Source organism: Rhinolophus hipposideros (genome assembly GCF_964194185.1).
Source record: "Rhinolophus hipposideros genome assembly, chromosome: 7".
Classification (NCBI taxonomy): domain Eukaryota; kingdom Metazoa; phylum Chordata; class Mammalia; order Chiroptera; family Rhinolophidae; genus Rhinolophus; species Rhinolophus hipposideros.
In genome coordinates, this window is record NC_138053.1 from 31896437 (window position 1) to 31914909 (window position 18473).

Genomic DNA, 18473 nt, shown 5'->3' on the forward strand with positions numbered 1-18473 from the left:
CAGAAAAGCTGTCAGAGAATAATATTTTAATCTCAAAATTCTATTTACAAAAATTTACTGAAGAGCAAAAACTGGAATGTGGCTATCAAAGGGTATTAACTGATTTGCTACTCCATTTTTACATAAACTTGGTCATGTGAGTTGGGTTCCTATGTGATGGGACCCCTTTCATCAAATCGCTGAAGCCTATTAAACAAATGCTTCGATGGTACTTGGTCCATGGAGATTTCCACTAATTTATCTGTGCTTTTAACAGTTCCAAATACATATTACAATTGTTTATTATAAAAATGACTAGAAAGCAGTTGTTGCGTGCCTCGCATCAGCCTAATAAATATTAGGGTGCACAGAGAAAGGTCTATAGTCTATGTGATTACGCAGAAACAGGACCACAAAACAGATCCTTTCTCAACGCAAAGACACACTAGACATTCTGTTCTAAGTGATTCTGGCTCTTGATGCAAAATATGAGGCTTAAAAAGCACAGCTATTTTCAAGTTCGCTGATTTTCATGAACACCAAAGAACAAAATGAAAGGGAATCTCTCAAGCCACAATTACACTGTAAGCTTCTGGGGGTAGAAAACGTATCTATTTATGTTAGAACCTCGCATAGCACCTGCTGCAGTTCTGGCATATAACAAGCATTTAATAGATGTCTATTGATTGTTCGTGACATGATATTAAGACTCACCACAGTGATTAAAATACATTCTAAAACTGCAACAGTTACTTGATAAATGGGACACAATATGGTGAAATGGAAATAACTTTGGGTTTGAAACCAGACAACCTGGGGTTCAGTCCTGGTCTGACACTAACCAGCTGTTGTCACCTTGAGTAGGTTACAGAATCTGAGCTTCAGGCTCCTCCTTGTCTGTAAAGTTGGGATGGTAACACCTGCTTTGCAGAGATGTTAGGATAAAATGAAATGGTGTATACAGATCACCTAGCATGGTGTCTGGGATGAAAGAGTACGCAGTGAACACAGCCGTGGTGCAATTTGGGTTGGATCATGAACTTAAAAATATAAACATCAGAATATGCATTATCCAAATGTTTTGTCTTTCTTTTCAAGCTCTATGCACTTTAACACACTACCTATGACAACAGACATATATGTATATTTTTTTGGGGGGGAGGAAGGGGAACAGGACCTTATTGGGGGAACGGTGTGTACTTCCAGGATTTTTATTCCAAGTCAAGTTGTTGTCCTTTTAATCTTAGTTGTGGAGGGTGCCGTTCAGCTTCAAGTTGTCCTTTCAGTCTTAGTTGTGGAGGGCACAACTCAGCTCCAGGTCCAGTTGCCGTTGCTAGTTGCAGGGGGCGCAGCCCACCATGCCATGCGGGAGTAGAACCGGCAACCTTGTGGTTGAGAGGACGTGCTCCAAGCAACTGAGCCATCCGGGAGCTCAGTGGCAGCTCAGCTCAAGGTGCCATGTTCAATCTTAGTTGCAGGGGGCACAGCCCACCATCCCTTGCGGGATTCGAGGAATCGAACTGGCAACCTTGTGGTTGAGAGCCCATTGGCCCATGTGGGAATTGAACCAGCAGCCTTCGGCGTTAGGAACATGGAGCTCTAACCGCCGGGCCAGCCCCCAGACATATTTTTTTAAGTCAGTGTCAAAGACAGATGGATGTGCTCCAAAGCAGACTAAATAACAATGATAATCAAAACATGATAACCGTTTGATGCAAAAGAACAATGTTCTTTTCTAAAAAAGAAATATTCTGCCTATTGATTAATCAGTTGTAAAATACTTGTACAGATACAATCTGTACTTATAAAAATACACATTTTCTACACCCCTTTGTACTATGAGTCCGTTGTCCCTTACCAGTAACTTCCAGTGGATGAAGGCATATTGCATCCAAAAAGTAACATGTGATGGACAGTATCCATGCTGGCACGAGGCTTGAAGTCAACTGATAAGAGAAAATAATATATGAATGTGAATACAAGTTCTAATTCTGTGACAAATATCACAAGAGACTGCAACGTTCAATAGAATAGCTATATAACAAAAACGTTTTGATGCTCTTAGGCTAGAATGCTCTGGTTATATAAACTGTCTTAATCGTGAAGATTAAGTATGATTTGATAATTTAATTTAGTAGAATAGTAAACTATTATGTAATAAAAAGAGAAAATAATAATTAGTAGGCTGAAACCACACATTTACCCACATATACTTTTTAATGAAAAATCCCCTTTTAAAGTGATAAGAGCATTATGTGGATATAAACTTGAAAGTGCCAGGCTATGTATTCACAATATATTTCCTTCCAGATTTCAGTAGAGAGCTGAGTACCATATAACACTGTACAACACTGCACTGAAACAGAAGTCACAGTGAGTGGTCAAAATATGAGCAAAAGAATTCATAACACAAATTTACTACCATCTTAAAATAACAGTAGTCAGTAGGATGTGATCTAGAGAAATAAATTTACTAGAAAAGTGTAAAATGTATCTTTACAAAAACACAAAAATGTTACTTCCCTACATGAGCTCTGTGCATTTATTAAAGGGATACTGAAACTTACACAATGTCATTTCTCATTTTTTCCTATTAATAGTGGTGGAAAGACGTTAAAATAAACAAAAATCAGTTCAGAGGTAAAACAAAGAAATCAAAGATAAGTACACTATCACGTATGATTAATAGTGAGCATAAGCCCCTTTCCTGGTTTGGGTTTGGCTCATCCCCTTTCATCTGCAATCAACATGCTATCCAAAGGGCCAGTTTACAAGTCACCTTTACACATTAAAAATGCTGAGTAGCCTAAAACGACCTTAAGTCTCAAATGTATGTAAAAATGCATCTTTTAGCTCTTTTTGTTTGTTTGATAAAATTAATAAAGCACCATTTATTGCTAAAATATGCATCTGAGACATGAGTTTTTATAAAATAAAAACTGTTCTACATCAAACTACAGCACCGTGACTAGCAAAGTGTGGTGATCACAAAACACAGGGCACCTACTATGAAATATCTTGTCTCAACTTTCAGGGAAAATATAAAGCCTTTCATTTACTGCACTGAAAAATAAGAATTTAGAGCCTAAAAGTCACATCTTGAGATTTTTCATACCAACATTTAAAAAACTAACAGAGAATGGATGGAAAATGGACTTGATGTAACCTGGGGCTTCGTATTCTATTACGAAAGAACACGGTAAGCCTAGGAGATTGAAGAAGCTACTTGGAAGGAAAAAATCAATTGGAAGTTACAACAGTTCACAAGTCATAGAAAATAATATTGTTATCAAGCCTTAGTTTGTTAGCAAGAGAAAGAGAAGGAAGAAGAAGGATTCTGTCTCCATAGACTCACTCTCAAGTTGAGTGCAGGATTTCCTTCCTCCCTTCCAGAATCCTCTCAGAGGATCAGTCATGGCAGTTGGAAAATTGAAAAAGCCCTCAGATGGGAGTATCTGGCCTTTATTTCTTTTATTCACTTAAAATTTATTTTGGCATGCGATACAATTTGTTATCTCATGTTCATTTTTGTCAAGTGGCTTATATCACTCTGTGGACATCTATAACTTTTTGGTCTGACTGTACCCACATCTCCGTCTTTTTTTTTTTTTTTTAATATCCGTATCTCTCTGCCAATCCATAAGGGGTTTGTCAAATGAGAGGCTGCTTCCGCTGCTTTTGCAGAACCTCATATATAGATGATTATATGGTTCCCATCTCCTGTAGATTCTATTATGGGTGAATTATATTCACAGATTTCCTAAAATAGAATCATTCTGGGAATATTTGTATTGAACTAACATGGCCAAGTGTGTTTTATCAAGAATTAAATTCATAAAGACATATGTATCCCTACGTGTGCTGCAGCATTATTCACAATAGCCAAGACATGGAAACAACCTAAGCAACCATTGACAGATGACTGGATAAAGTAGAGGTGGTACACACACACACACACACACACCACATACAATGAAATACTACTCAGTCATAAAAATGATGAAATATTGCCGTTGTGACAACATGGATAGAGCTTGAGAGCACTATAAAATGAAATAAGTCACATAGAAAAGAACAAAAACTGCATGATTTCACTTACATATGGAATATAAAACAAAAAGTAGCAAACTAACAAAACAAACTCATAGATACAGACAACAGAATGGTGGTTACCAGAGGGGAAGTGGGTAGAGGTCAGTCAGAGGGGGTAAAGAGGGTCAAACAGCAGTAACAGAAGGAGACTAGACTTCGAGTGGGGAGTATGCAATAGAGTACACAGGTATCGAATTACAACGCTGTACACCCAGAAATTATATGTTATTAACCAATGTCACCCTACTAAATTTAACTTAAAAAAATCTGTTGGATGAGTCTGAGGTGTTATCTAAAAATCCAGGTGGACATACCCAGTATAATATTGGAATTATGTGATTCTTGTTCAAGAAAGAGGTCAGAGAATTACATACTTGGTAATCATTCAAAAATTGAACTGTGGAGGCAAAAGGGTGGACAAAAGCATGAAAGGTGAAAGTAAGAGCCACAGAAAAGGCTCAGGGCAAGTTTTAGATAAAGCCTTGAGCCATCAAGATCTGTGCAGGGGACCCCAACAGTGTCGTTTTTCTATTAATGCACTGTGTGTAACTGCTATAAAACAAGGCAAACAACATTTTAGAAAAAGTGGGTTATCATTAAATTTATAAAATAAAATCTTAATAAGCAAAAGACTCAGGTAAGGACAGAGAGGAGACATGTTGAGAGAAGAATAAATCTTGAAGACAACAACATACAACCTTTGTGGCTTTTCACGTGAAAGGAAAGCTAAATGCATTGCCTGGGTCCCTGCGTATGCAAGAGGATTTTCTAATTGTCTTTTGTAAAGGGCAAAACTTATTCAGAGTATAACTTCTCTAGCCATTTTTTGACTTTTTTTCCTCCTTCAGACATACTATTTTAAGAGCCACTTATTTGTTCCACTCTGAACTCGTACTAGCTACGTGTTTAATTTTAGTTTCTATAATAAGAAATGTAGGAGTTCGGATCCAGGCACACCCCACCAGCCAAGATGTGCCTCAGTGGTATGTGGATTATTTTGAGCTAGAGATAACTGAAACCCTGTGGACTCAAGAGAAATTTCTGCTCTCTCCCCTTAACTATCTAGAAGAATTTAAATTAGGAGCCTGGCACATGATGAGTTGAAACCAGAAGTGACTTTTTACCTAACTATATGGCAGGGCAAACTAATAATTACTGAACATATGTTCTACCTGCAATGACCTTGAGAAGCCCCAAGGTTCTAGCTCAGAATGTCTTATATACCTTACTTTCCCTTTCTGTTTCTGCATCTCTCATGTATTAATATGGAGGGTCTTGGACTCTTGTGGATGTGGAGTTCCCATCTATATGTATATAATTAAATTTGGTTATTTTCTCTTTCTATTTGATTGTTAGACCAGCCCAAAGAACCTTGAGGGTAGAGCAAAGTTTCTTCCTCTCCCCACGAAAACAAATAAATATCTTTAAGTGGTAGTAAAAGAAAATTCCCCAGAGTTCCCTCTCAGAAAAACATACTCTCACTGACTCATACATTCCTTCAGAAACTCAAGATCTAATTTCAATGCTAATTATTGGTACAGAGTGAAAACAAGCAACTAACCAACATTTTTATATCTTAAAGAAAGAGTATATTGAAGTATTTACATTATTACAGTTCAAAGTATAATTCATTGCAAGTTGAAATGAAAAATACCTCCAGCAAAAAGAATATCTTATCAAAATGTAAATCTAAAACAAACAGTTGCCATAAAATAAAGTAGGACTTGGACAATTTCATTGAAGGGTTTGCTACCAGCGGTGGGGAGGGGTCAGTTGGGAAAAGGCTGGGTGGTGGGTTCATTTCCTGGGTTTGCTGCATTCCCACTTATTGTGCCTGGTTGTGCAAAACAAGACCCCACCACTTAGTAAATAATAATGAGGTCCACTGAGCACAAGATGTATGTACATATGAGTAGGTTGGAGATTTCAACACTACACAAAACAGAATACGGGAAAATATTTTAAAATCACACCTTAAAAGAAATCCTCCCTTTGTTCTATTTCTCCCACCATATACCAAAGAAATAAAGGATCTAAGGAGAAGACAGCTAGAGGATAATAATAAAAATAACTGCATTTAAGTGTGTGATTCTGACAGGCGGAATAAACACAGGCGGCCTTGGGATGGTGACAAACAGGCAAAAACACAGCCTTGTGAGCACGCAAGGGAATGTTATAACTGATAAGATTAAAAGTGCTACCGCCTCTTCTAACTCAATAACAAGATGACAGCTGCCGAAGTGGAAATGGTACTTCAGTCTCAATGGATGTTAACAGTTCAGATTGCCTGATGTGTAAGACCAGGGAAAAATTTGTAGGCAAGTAAGTCCCGCGACCCAAATACTTCCGAAGGACTGAGACTCCAGAAACAGTGACTCACGCATATTAATTAAAGGAAATATGATGGCACTGAAAGTGCATAGCTTGAAGGGTTTCTCAAATGATAATGCCACCTGAAATGAAAGACCTGAGAGCATGTGTATGGGTAACATATTGAGCAAAAAGATAACTAGGCCTACTTTCTGGAGTTCTAAGCAAAATTTGTTCTAACTGCATGAGGTTGTTGGGGATTTATGGCCTCTTTTAACTAACATCAGACTACTATCAGGGCCATAAAATACACTACGATTGTGACCTAGGAGAGAATTTCATTTAGCACTTGGCTTTTTCTCTATATTTCCTTTCCAAATGAATATCCAGGTCTGCATGTCAAATTTTGATGTATCTGCCAGACCCAGGACGTAGAAAGACTTTAGAGAACTCACACAGCCAAGTAAAGGAACGAATGATTAGGGAGATAACCACGTACATTTAACCAACCCTAAAGGGAGGAACACCCTTTTAGGCTAAAAATATGCAGTAGAGAAACACTATAGACTACAGCAGAGAAAGACTATAGATAAGTAACCCATTAAATAAAAAAAGAACTGATTTACAAATGCAAGTGTGGATCTCCAGAATTGTTGTCTGTATATATTATTAGAGATAATTAATGTTAACTTTCTTTTTTCCTCCCAGTGGAATCATATTATACACAATAAACAATTTATTTTGTACATTGTGGATATTTTCACATGTTACTAAACAACTTTTGTCAATTGTACTTTTCACTTGATTCTGTGCATTACTAGTATTGCCTAGGGTGCTTGGTCAAAATACGGGTAACCAGGGTCAGTCCTGGACCAGTCCTGCCTCTTCCCTTATCAACATCTCATTTAAAACAACAAAACAAAACAACAACAAAAATCTCATTTAAATCTTCAGAGGTCATTCAAGGCAAGTGTATCTTTAAAAAGTTGACTTGGTTAGTCACAAGTGACTGACTACAATCATCATTTTCAGTGGCTGAATGTATTGTGATATATGAGCATACTTAGAGTTCAGTAACCTCATCTTAGTGAACTTGGACCACATGGCTCTTTTAAAGGTATAGGGCAAATATGAAAAACAAGGTTTCCTTACGAAGAAGTGTATAAAAGGAGTTTTCTGAAGGTAAAAATTAGTTGAGCCTTTAGAATTGTCTTATTAAAAGAGATCACTGGACCTCTGCATTACATGATGCAGTTTTAGCTATATCACCTAAAATTGTTTTAGGGCTGAGGTCTGAAGCAGGTGTATGTGCAGCCTCTGGTGATTATGTTCATGTCTGTGACAGAGTCAGTATTCTAATATTGCTAGAGCTTTCAAGCCATGTTAAACATTGAGAGAATAAAGAGGTATTAGGTTCAACAAACAATAATGTAAAAGAGTTGTCATAATTAAATAAAAAAAAATACAGGGCCCCAAACCTTAATATCACTCCCATAAACATTTCTTTATTTCTGAAACATAAGGATTATACTTCAAAAACCATTCATAGGAACTAACGAGAGTGCTCTAAATTATAATTTAAGTGTAGGATATGATCAACCTTAATGTTCATAATCTTGTAGTTGAGCCAAAATGTTCAGAAAAATGTAAAGCTCACAGCCGTATAGTCCATTTGGCAGCGTGTTTTAAAAACCCACAGCAACAGCATATTATGTCATCTTCTGCCAGCTTCCCGCACAACCATAAAGCAATTCTACACTAAAATAAAGACCTCCTGCTTGAACATTTTTAATCAGGTTGTTCAACAGAGAAATTGCCGTTAACTCTCACTAGCACAGACAATGATGTACAATCCAAAAAGGATCCTTATAGTGGTTTACAAGGTCTCGAAGCTGCCGTTGCCACATTAACCAAGACATAAGACACCTGAGCAAGCCTATAAATTGAACACAAATTAAAAATGAAATAATCATAACCTCTAAATAAAGGAATTTCATCACAAAAAAAGAATTAAACTAGATGATATACCTTTTAAAACTGAGCTTTTGGTATATGCCAGAACCAACTAAATAATCAATAAATACACTGTCAGCCAGGCTTTGCAAAATAAAATAGCATACGTTTCATAGGGCCATGGTTTTTGTAATGCCACTCCTGTAACAGTCCCTTGTTGATTTCCTCCAGAACGAAGCCACATACTCCTTCTTGCCTTTTCAGGTCCTGCATCATATTGCACCAGCCTCCTAGCCTACCACATTTCCATCGTGACAAAGCCCAGCTTCCACTCTGCACTCGAATAGGCAGCCCTCCTCACGCAATAGCCAGAACCACTAACATTTATGAGGGCTTATCCTGCGCCAGGATTATTCACTTCTCACCATGGCCCTGTGAGCCTGGTCCTTTTCCCATCACACAGATGAGCCTCAGGAAAGAGAGGCCAAGTAACTTGTCCATGGCCATGCAGCCAGCAAGCAGTGAGACTCTCACTTGCACCGTGTTCTCCTTCATTGTTCATACTGATGTACACCGGAATATTCCCCTCCTCTCTGCAGACCATAATAGACCATATTCTGATCAAATCTTGCCTCTCTCTCATGAAATTTTCTCTGACTAGAAAAATTCATACTTATCTTCATAGACTTGGCCACAGAAGTCGTCTCTACTGAAATAACTGAAATGGCTACTTCAGAATGACTGCCCAAATGCCAGGAACCCCTTGCCACTGAAAGACATTGACACATCAATTCTGATTCAGATCTGGGCTTTCTGAATTGGCCGTTTTACTGAGGGATGGGGTAATGGTGGCATTTTGACACTGCTGCATTAAAACAACTATGCCAACAGGTCAGTTATTTTTTGTATATATACTTATTTATGGAGATATAATTGACATATAATTGACATATAACATTATAGTAGTTTCAGGTGTATGACATAATGATTCAATATTTATATATATTGTAAAATGATCACTACAATAAGTCTAGTTAACATCCATCAGTTACTTTTTTAATAATCACTAAATGTATCTAATTAAAGACATTCCTAAGTCTCAGCTTTATAAAGTATAATAAAATGGTTCCTACTCTTCTCCTTCCTTTTTTATTACCTGAGAAAACTAAGGTTTGTTGGGGGTCATGTTGGAAACATGGGTATTTGGGTGACCAAAACATAGAGGACATTCAAGAAATACTCTGAGACAGGGTACATAGTAGCAACTTCTCCTTCATGATTATGGCCAAACAAATTAGGTTCTATCCACTCATCCAAGACTTCCAGTATAGTTCGTCTTATTTGTGTTGTCTCAGGTCTCTCCAAGTAGCTTTCACTAAGAAACCAGAACAAGACACCAGAACTAGCGGGCCTGCTGGAAGATACCCAAAGGTTATGTGGGAGGCAGAGACTACACTATTCATGTTGGAGAAAATCCTAGGTGAGAGAGAAGGGAAAGGATAGGCAGTACTAATTGGAAGCAGAAAGGTAACAGAGTGATTGCATGGGGGTGGGGACTTACACATATGTGTACACACACACACACACACATATTTCTATTTACTTCTGTAAACACATAAAATGTAGATATATGAGCAATGTAACCCAGCCAGACCTTGATCTTTATAGTCACACTATGTAGTAACCCATAAACATGATCAAGATTAGGGTTTCCTGCAGTTTTTGAAGTATGCCAACATTGTCTTAACGTGAGTTTTGTTTAAGAAAGGTCACATTTGGAAATATTCAAGTCTCACTGTGCAATTCTGCAGTGGAAAGTATTCCACATCCAAGAAAACAAAAAGCAAATGAATCATTAGATTAATTTTGTCTCTTTTTATATTCGATGGCTTCTATCTCATTTGTATAGTGCAATTTGATAGATAGGGACCTGCCATCATTCAGTAAGGGAAAGACACATTTATTTACTGGTCATCCATGTGAGGGAAAGGAAGTGGATGAAGATGACAGTCAAATTTCTTGGCTGAGTGGGCTCCTGTCAGAGCCAATTCCTCTGAGTGTCTGTAAAACACCTTTCAGACAGCATCACAGTTCAATGGTCAAATGCAGATTTTATCATACTTTCACCCATTCCAATTCCGTGATTTCTTATTAAAACAATAAACAAAAGCAGTGCTCGAGGGAAAGCTGCGATTTTGTTCAAAACATAAAAATTATACTTATCTCCATAATAGTATTTCCCCAACCTCCTACTTTAATTCACATTTAACAATCCACTGCAGACAAATAAACAGATCAAACGTGTTGCGTATGCTCATATGTAAATATGCCAGGCATATGCACATATAAATTCCCTGACAATTGTGGTGTCTTCTCAAAATTAAGAAGTATGTTTATCTGCATTACCTAATTAGTCACACAAGCATAAAGCCAAAATTATGAATTATTCAAACGCAATTTTGGCTTTTAAAACCATCAAGGAGCTTATTTTAATCCTAATAAGTAATCTGAATTGTACTGTTCTTTTTTTGATTTTTTTTTCCAGAAATTTGAGAAGCAAAAGGAAAAAATCCTTTTATTTTTTCATGTGCATTTAAACATTTTTTTTAATTTATTGGGGTGACATTGGTGAATAAGATTACATAAGTTTCAAGTATAACCCTAGCATACATCATCTGTATATGGCATTGTGTGTTCACTACCCAAAATCATCTATCTTCCATCACCGTATATTTGACCCCCTTTACCCTCTTTTACCTCCCTTCACCCTCCTTCCTCTTTGTTAACTACCACACTGTGGTCCGTGTCTATGAGTCTTTTGTTTTTTCATTTGTTGTTTTCTGTTTTATATCCCACAAATGAGTGAAATCATATGGTTCTTGTTTTTTCCCATCTGACTTAGAGAAAGTGCTTTTCATAGTTCTGACATTTGTATTCTTGTCTTCTTGAATTCTGCCAGGTTGTGGTTTCCTTGAATTTGTACATACTTCACATCCCCATTGCCTAGCCCAATAACTGACACACAGCACAATCTTAAAACTTTGTTGAATTTATAAACAAGGGGCTTTTCTTAAAAAAAACTCACTCCCTTATATTCCAACAAGCGTATCATTTAAGGCAAAAAAGTAAATTGGCTACTGTTCCATATGTTGCTTTAGAAAATGGCCAGACAGACAAAACACTTTTTTTAGTGCTCATTCATGTATTAAGCTAGCAATTATTGAGTCCCTACCATATCCTGTGGCACATATCCTGCTGGCATTCAAAAATTTTAAAGGTACAGATAATGAAAGCAGAATGTATAAAATGATAAAAGTGCCTTAAGAAAAGAATAAACAATTGTCACCACAATAAACTTTAATTAAAACACAAAAAGAAGAAGAAACAAAGTATTATTGGTCTTTACAACTCTTCATTTCCAACCATGTCTAATCAATAAGGCATCCTGAGACCTAAAATCTGGGACAACCCACAAAAAGGCTAAAGCTTCATTCATGGAAAAGCCTTGGTTACCACTCGCAAACCTTTCATTCTGGGAGTCCGGAAAAGCTATGTATGATCAACCTCCCAACATACAACCTATATATCCAAGTCCTTTTCCTTCTGCAAGTCTTTAAATTTTCATGTATAGTGGGTTTTATTTTGTAAGATAGTTTGAGGTGTATTGCTTTTTGGCAAAATTGACCAGAGTGTTCCCAGTAGGGAGTGAAGGTAAGGGAATGAAAGAACAATTGTATTTGATGTGAGGAAGACAGAGATGTGTTATTGCTGTATTTCAGCTCCATCTATCCACTTGATAACTTCTTTCATTTCTTTCCTGTACCACTAACCCGACACTCAAATCTGTTATGATTTAAATGATATACAAGTAAAACACATAGGTATCACATAGCTAGCAAAAAGCTTGGGCACGTTCCTTAACCTCTCTGAGGCTCGATTTCCTCTTCGGTAAAAATAGCCTAAATATGCTTAGCTTTCAGTAGCTTAGTATCTGGCAGATCCTTGGTAAACTGGCTGGTGGTGGAATGATATATGAACATGATTCCATACAAATTATTGTCCTAAATCAAAGACACTGATGTTCCTGTCCCTGTTTCACTAACTATAAAATAGGACTACCTTTAGGGTTGTCCTAATAATTAATGAGATAATATATGCAAAATTTCCCTTATCTAATCCTTCATATAAATGATTTTGGTACTTCTCTTTGGTTTTCAATTTTCTAGTTCTAATTTGCCTACACCTAAATTTCTGTGGTTGTTGGGTTATGCAAATAATGGTAACCACAGATTGCTTGGAGGTAAGTACATTAAAGGACTCACACTGAGGATGAAACAAGCCTGTTTTGAATAGGGGAGAAAATCTTTCGTATTCATGCAATCCTCCCAGCAATAAAGAGAATACTGAAATTAGTTATTAACCTTATACGATCCTTTAAGGACCTTAGAACTGGGAACAGTTTAATATTAAAAAAGACGTGCCTAAGAAAATGCAGAAATGTTTAGTACCCTGGTTCTAATACAGCCCTTTATGTGTCTCCTGTGAATATTTTTCTTGACTGAATAGATTCACTTGTACTTTTCAATTTTAAATTATGTGAAAGTAAACACATTTATATTAGGAAAGCAGTAACACATTCCAGGATATATATTTATAGTCTTTATCGTCACCAGCTCTGAAATCATACACTACCACCAACTTCCAGAAACAAACCAGTAACCTATTAATGTGAAATCTGTAATACTGCTATGAAACATGACCACCATATTAATAAAGATTTGTAGAGTGGCCTTCTCTTTAAAGCAAGTGTGAAATAGGTGGAATCATGACTGTCTCTGAACTTGGACAAAGAAAACATAAAATTGGTAAAGAAAAAACTTCATGTAAAATTCCTTTTTTGAGTAGATAGTTTCTCCTAGGCTGCCAAACATGTGGATACGAAATTAAGGAGATCTTTACTGTTGACATTTTAATGATGAATTTATATTCTAAATCACATTTGGTGTTACTCAAAATACTACAATTAGAAAGTTAAATTATTTTTTTATTTTTCTGTCTTTCAAGTTAAAGTTCAGGATCTGGGAGCACTATCCTCCTAACCTTTTTCTTGGTAATGTTCAATTATTACACAGCAATCAGACAATGCTCGACTTCCCAGGGTCTGACTTTCATTTTTAGGAATTAACTGTGAAAATGTTTTGTTTAGAGAGTGTTGTTATAAGTGCATTTTCTGTGATTACCACCAACGTGTGTGAAAAAAAGAGTAAATGCACATTGCTCTGGTTTTACAGGTTTATAATGAATATTCTTTGGGGAGCGCCTCATGAAAATTCATCCTCACATGGCCCCAAGGCTACTGTACACATTGTACAATCCACGTAATAGCTGTTTCTGACAGCCCACTTGAAGATTAGTTTCAAGGGACCAAAGTACAACTCTCATTACCATCACTTTCTATCCAAAATCAAAATCAACATTTCAAACCAGAAAAGTGAAGCAGGGGAAAAAACAAATCCATGAATAATTTGCCACTCACACCTCTTCCCTAAATAGTTAAAAGTCTGTCATAAGGGAGGTTTAAATGAAAACAACCTAGATGAAAACAGATGGTGCTTTGTCACTTTTCCTATCTGATTCAAAGATTCAGTTAGGGAAGGGCCTCTCATTTAAGTGTCTTCTTATTCAATAATATAAGCAACAGGACCGACATCCCTTCTGTCCTACCTCCATCCCTTTTCCTCTTCTTTCTCTCAGTCCTCCCTTCCTCCTTCTCTTTATTCTTCCTTCCCTTCTTCCTTCTCTCCTTCCCTCCTTCGCTCCCTCCCTCCCTTTCTCCCTTACTCCCTCCTTTCCTCTCTATCCATCTACTTGTCTGATAGGTAAAATATTACATTCCCCAAAGTTGATTCTAAGTGCATCAGATTTATAGCATAAACCAGCAAGTAAATAAACAGTCTGTTGAGTGGAGCGGAATTAAGCATCTAGCCACAGACAGAAAGCCAATACTATACAAATGGGACTACATAGTATTGGCAGGTATCAGCATCTGCATGCAACTCCTTAACTACTATTACTCATGAATCTCTCCAGGTACAGTTTGTAATCTTGTCTCTCAGCGGCTCTTTCTAGTTTGTTTCTGCATTAGACATGATAAATGCATTTTAGAAACTGACAGTAGAAGATTAATATGCTCATAGCCATCAAAAAGAACCTTTCACTGATTTCAAATAGCTGCCCTCCCTTCAACTGCCAAGTACCACCCCAAACCATCCAATTAATACTTACTCACGAAGGCTTCCTCATCTGTTGGCAAACGCATGGACATGCAGAAGTACGTATCAGACTGTTAAAGAAAGAAAGGTATAAAATTCAAATTAAACTGTTGTTAGTGAAGTAGAAATAATAACTAGTAAAAGAATGGGCTAGATGACGGAAGAAGAACAACTGGTCCAGTCAGATGAAGTTGCCTGCCACATGCTTGGTGACAGATTCATGCAAGGGCTAAAGTCTAGAACTTAGGCACTCTAAAAGTTTTTCTAAGACTTTTTCATAAATGATTTCAAATGCTATTTATAAAACCAATGATCATGAGTGATATTTCTAGTATGTTACAGTTAAAAGGCAACATTTTAGATGCTTATATAAAGAGCAAATCAATTTAATGAGTTTGATTTTAAAATGGTAGACATTGGTTTTGACCATTTGTCTATTTGCATAATTAAAGATTTAATTTCCTGAATTACTTTACAACAGCTCAAAATGTTAATTAGAGAAGTACAACAAATAAAAGTTGGTCTTAAAACATAATGTGTAGGATATTTAGTTGTTCTTCCTGACTTTAACATTTTTGTGTAGTATATTGAAGAAATCAACTTTAATTCAAATTATTCTTGCTTTTGCAGTTACTGGTCTCCTATCTAAATAGCCACTTTTCAGCTACCAAATATATTAACATCAAGAATTACATAAAAGTTGTAATTTAAGGAAAATGGGCTTCTGTTGATCTACGCATTCCACTTCCTTAACAGAAATCCTCATTCAGTGAAGTATATGCTATGGTTGATAATATACAGAAAATAAATAGAGACTGAACTCATTTAATAATTCATACATGGATATGACTGCACAGTTCTAAATCAAGAGACTACACAAACATGGATAAAGATAATTTAGGTTTCTGTACATCTACTGGTCAGTGCCAAAAAATTGTGCAATTTGTACCTCATTTTTTTATTTCTGTGTTGAGACACAAGGAGGTTCAAATACACATTAAACAAGTATAATGTAATTTGAAAAATTATGTGCCAGTACTGTGCTAAGCACTTTACACATATTAACTCTCTCAATCGTCAAAACACATTCCTATGATATAGGTAATACTATCCCCATTTTACAGATAAGGAAGCAAACCAAGGTTAAGTAACTTTACTGTTTGTTTCTAGCCAAAACCTGGCAATAGGCAGTTATTGAACCCTTTCTTAGTGCAGTTACTTAAGAAAGTTTCCAATTATAAATCTTTTCTATGTGTCTTTGAAATCTAAGTCTTCTACCACCCAGAACTGTCTTCTTATATTCAAGGAAGTAATTCTGCTCTGATTCTCAGCCAATGGATGCCTTGCTCTAACTTACATCACTGCTTCCTGTCATAAAGATAAGAGAAGTTTGTTTTTCCTCTGGATATGTGCCAATCTACAAACCCAGATGGCCTAGTCACATGGACCAACCCCCCAACACCCCTCAGTGCCTTTTTCTCAATACCCTCAGCCCTTAAAAGGCCTCCTGTCTTTTGTTTTGGCAAAATTGAGTTCAGTTCACATTGAACCCCCTTCCCTTTTGCAAAAGTTATTACTGAAGAAACCTGTCCTTAGCAATTTAACTAGTGTCCCCCTGGTTTATCTTTGATACTAACAAGTGTAGGAGCTGGGATCTAAACATCAGAATTCTGACTAATGCATTGCAGATCGTTCAAAGCAAAGTGAACAATTAATGACTTAAAAGCAGATATAAAAAAAAGTAAATTTAAAGTACCTAAGCATATATTTATAACTAGAAAGTATCCAAAGGTTGCAATGAAATGCAAAGCAAACAGAAGTTCTTTTACATGTGGACTAACAGCTTTTGGTTTTATTTTAACTTACTTTGTTATAAGTTAGTTCAAGTTGTTTTTTGCAATAGATGAGGTATAGGCATAAGTAGATATATGAAATTCAGCATGTTAGTTCTTTTGATAAAAGAAAAAACTAAGCACAATGATGGTTACATATATAAAATAAAGAAAACTACTATTTATATTGAGAATTGATCAGAAACATAATTCTTGCTCTTATCAACTGAGCAATTTAAAATGACAGAATAACTTGGGAATGTCTTTCTTCTAACAATTTATATTTCTTGGTTTATAACTTCTCTAATAATGAGAATGTTTAGATTTCAATGGTTTCTTTCCTGTTATATTAAAGCCAATTTGAAGAGGAAAAAAAAGAGGAAGAACAGATAAAGGAGATCCTCTAGAACAACCAATGAGTATTCTGCAAAATTATTCTAGGAGAACCAAGCCTATATTAGATATCTCATCAATGGTCTACCATGCACCATCACGCTTTGACTTAGGATTTTACTTCTGACCCATTTTTCAAGATAAAGAATAATTCTGTTAGAAGAAAAGACGGTAATATTTTTCTAAAACTGTGCACATTAAAAAATACAATGTGCATCAAATCAATAATCAGCCTTTAGCTGAAAACTCTGAAGACCACAGTTAAACAGAACAGAAAATGGCTAAAGGTAATTTATTCTTTCCTCTGCAACTGTAAAAGGTATTAGTGATTTTGGTCTGGAGTATTCTGGTACCATAGTTTGGTTTCTAGAATTAAGTTGAGAGCTCAAAATCTATGTAAAGAAGATACGCTCTTCAGGGTCATTTACATGGTTCACTGGGAGAAGCCAAATCTTTAAGACCACCAGGGCCAAGTTCTGTCTCCTTAGGCTGGCTGAATAAGAGTAAGCACTCTTTCTGTGTTATTCATTTTCTTCTCCCAGTTATGCTGAGTCTGCCTAAGGGGCACTTCATCTTTTTTTGCAGAAATAGAAACTAGTTCACACAAAGGTTTTTGACCTACCTAAGGCCACCTAGGTAGGTAGTGTCAAGGTCAGAAATAAAAATCTTCAAGTTTATGCTTTCAACATTAGAGATAATTATATATCTCTTTTTGCCACTTACGTGCCATTAAGGTTTTTTACATTTTTTAAAAAATTTTTTTGATTAGACTTGACATTCAATATTATATTAGTTTCAAGTTTTAATAGTTACATTGTGATTCTGGAGAGTCAATCTTTTATACCTCTGTTTTTCTAAGTATGAAACTAAATCTTGTATGTCAAATAAAATTTAAGGTTCTTCATAAGTAAATGAACAAGTTATTTTCAACAAGATGTGTAACTTGTTGAAGAATGGATTGGACAATGGTCTTTACTGAAGTTTTATAAGCTCATTATAGCGCAGGAAAAAATTATTTAGGTGATTACAAAATACTGTTTCATCAATACAGATGAATTTCTATAGCACGTCACCATAAATGGATACTTTACATTTAAATTCCATGCTGCAAGCAGTAGTCAGTTTAAGAATTCAAGACTATAATAACACGTAATCACGTAGTTAACCAACCCTGGGATTGAGAAACACTTAAAAAAAAAAGCCTCCTGAAGCAACAATATTAAAACTAGAAAGGTACATTTCTCAAAGTAATAAAATAATGACATCACTAATATGAGTAAATAACTAGCTGTGTTTTTCTTTTTTGCAAGATGAACACCAGGAACACTATTCAACAATACCTTGAGATCAGGTAGATACTCATATGACCCCACAACTTTTGTCATTCAACAATACAAAAAAAAGTTCAAATGATTTAAACTTATGATCAATATTTAGCATATGACAACCTGTAAAAGGGAGAACATTTATTGTGCCTCCTCCTATTTCATTCTAGAAGCTTTCCATCATAGTTTTCTCATGATAATGCCTCCAGGTAGGTATTATAGACACTCTTTTAAAGACGGAAAAACGGAAGTCCAAGAGAGCAAATAACTTGTTTGTGATTAAAAAAAATAAATTCTGGAAACAGATGAAATGGAAT

General features: G+C 36.0%; 1 protein-coding gene across 23 annotated transcripts in view; it reads right to left on the reverse strand.

The window, feature by feature from the left end:
• The window catches only part of PAM (peptidylglycine alpha-amidating monooxygenase), a 149605-nt gene that overhangs the window by 101134 nt on the left and 29998 nt on the right, over positions 1–18473 (reverse strand). For all 23 annotated transcript variants that reach the window (XM_081053870.1, XM_081053864.1, XM_081053858.1 and 20 more), the window contains exons 3-4: positions 14620–14677; positions 1838–1925 (exon numbers count right to left, since the gene is read on the reverse strand). In XM_081053870.1, the coding sequence (XP_080909996.1) occupies positions 1838–1925; positions 14620–14677 (146 nt within the window). The remainder of the gene's footprint in view (positions 1–1837; positions 1926–14619; positions 14678–18473) is intronic.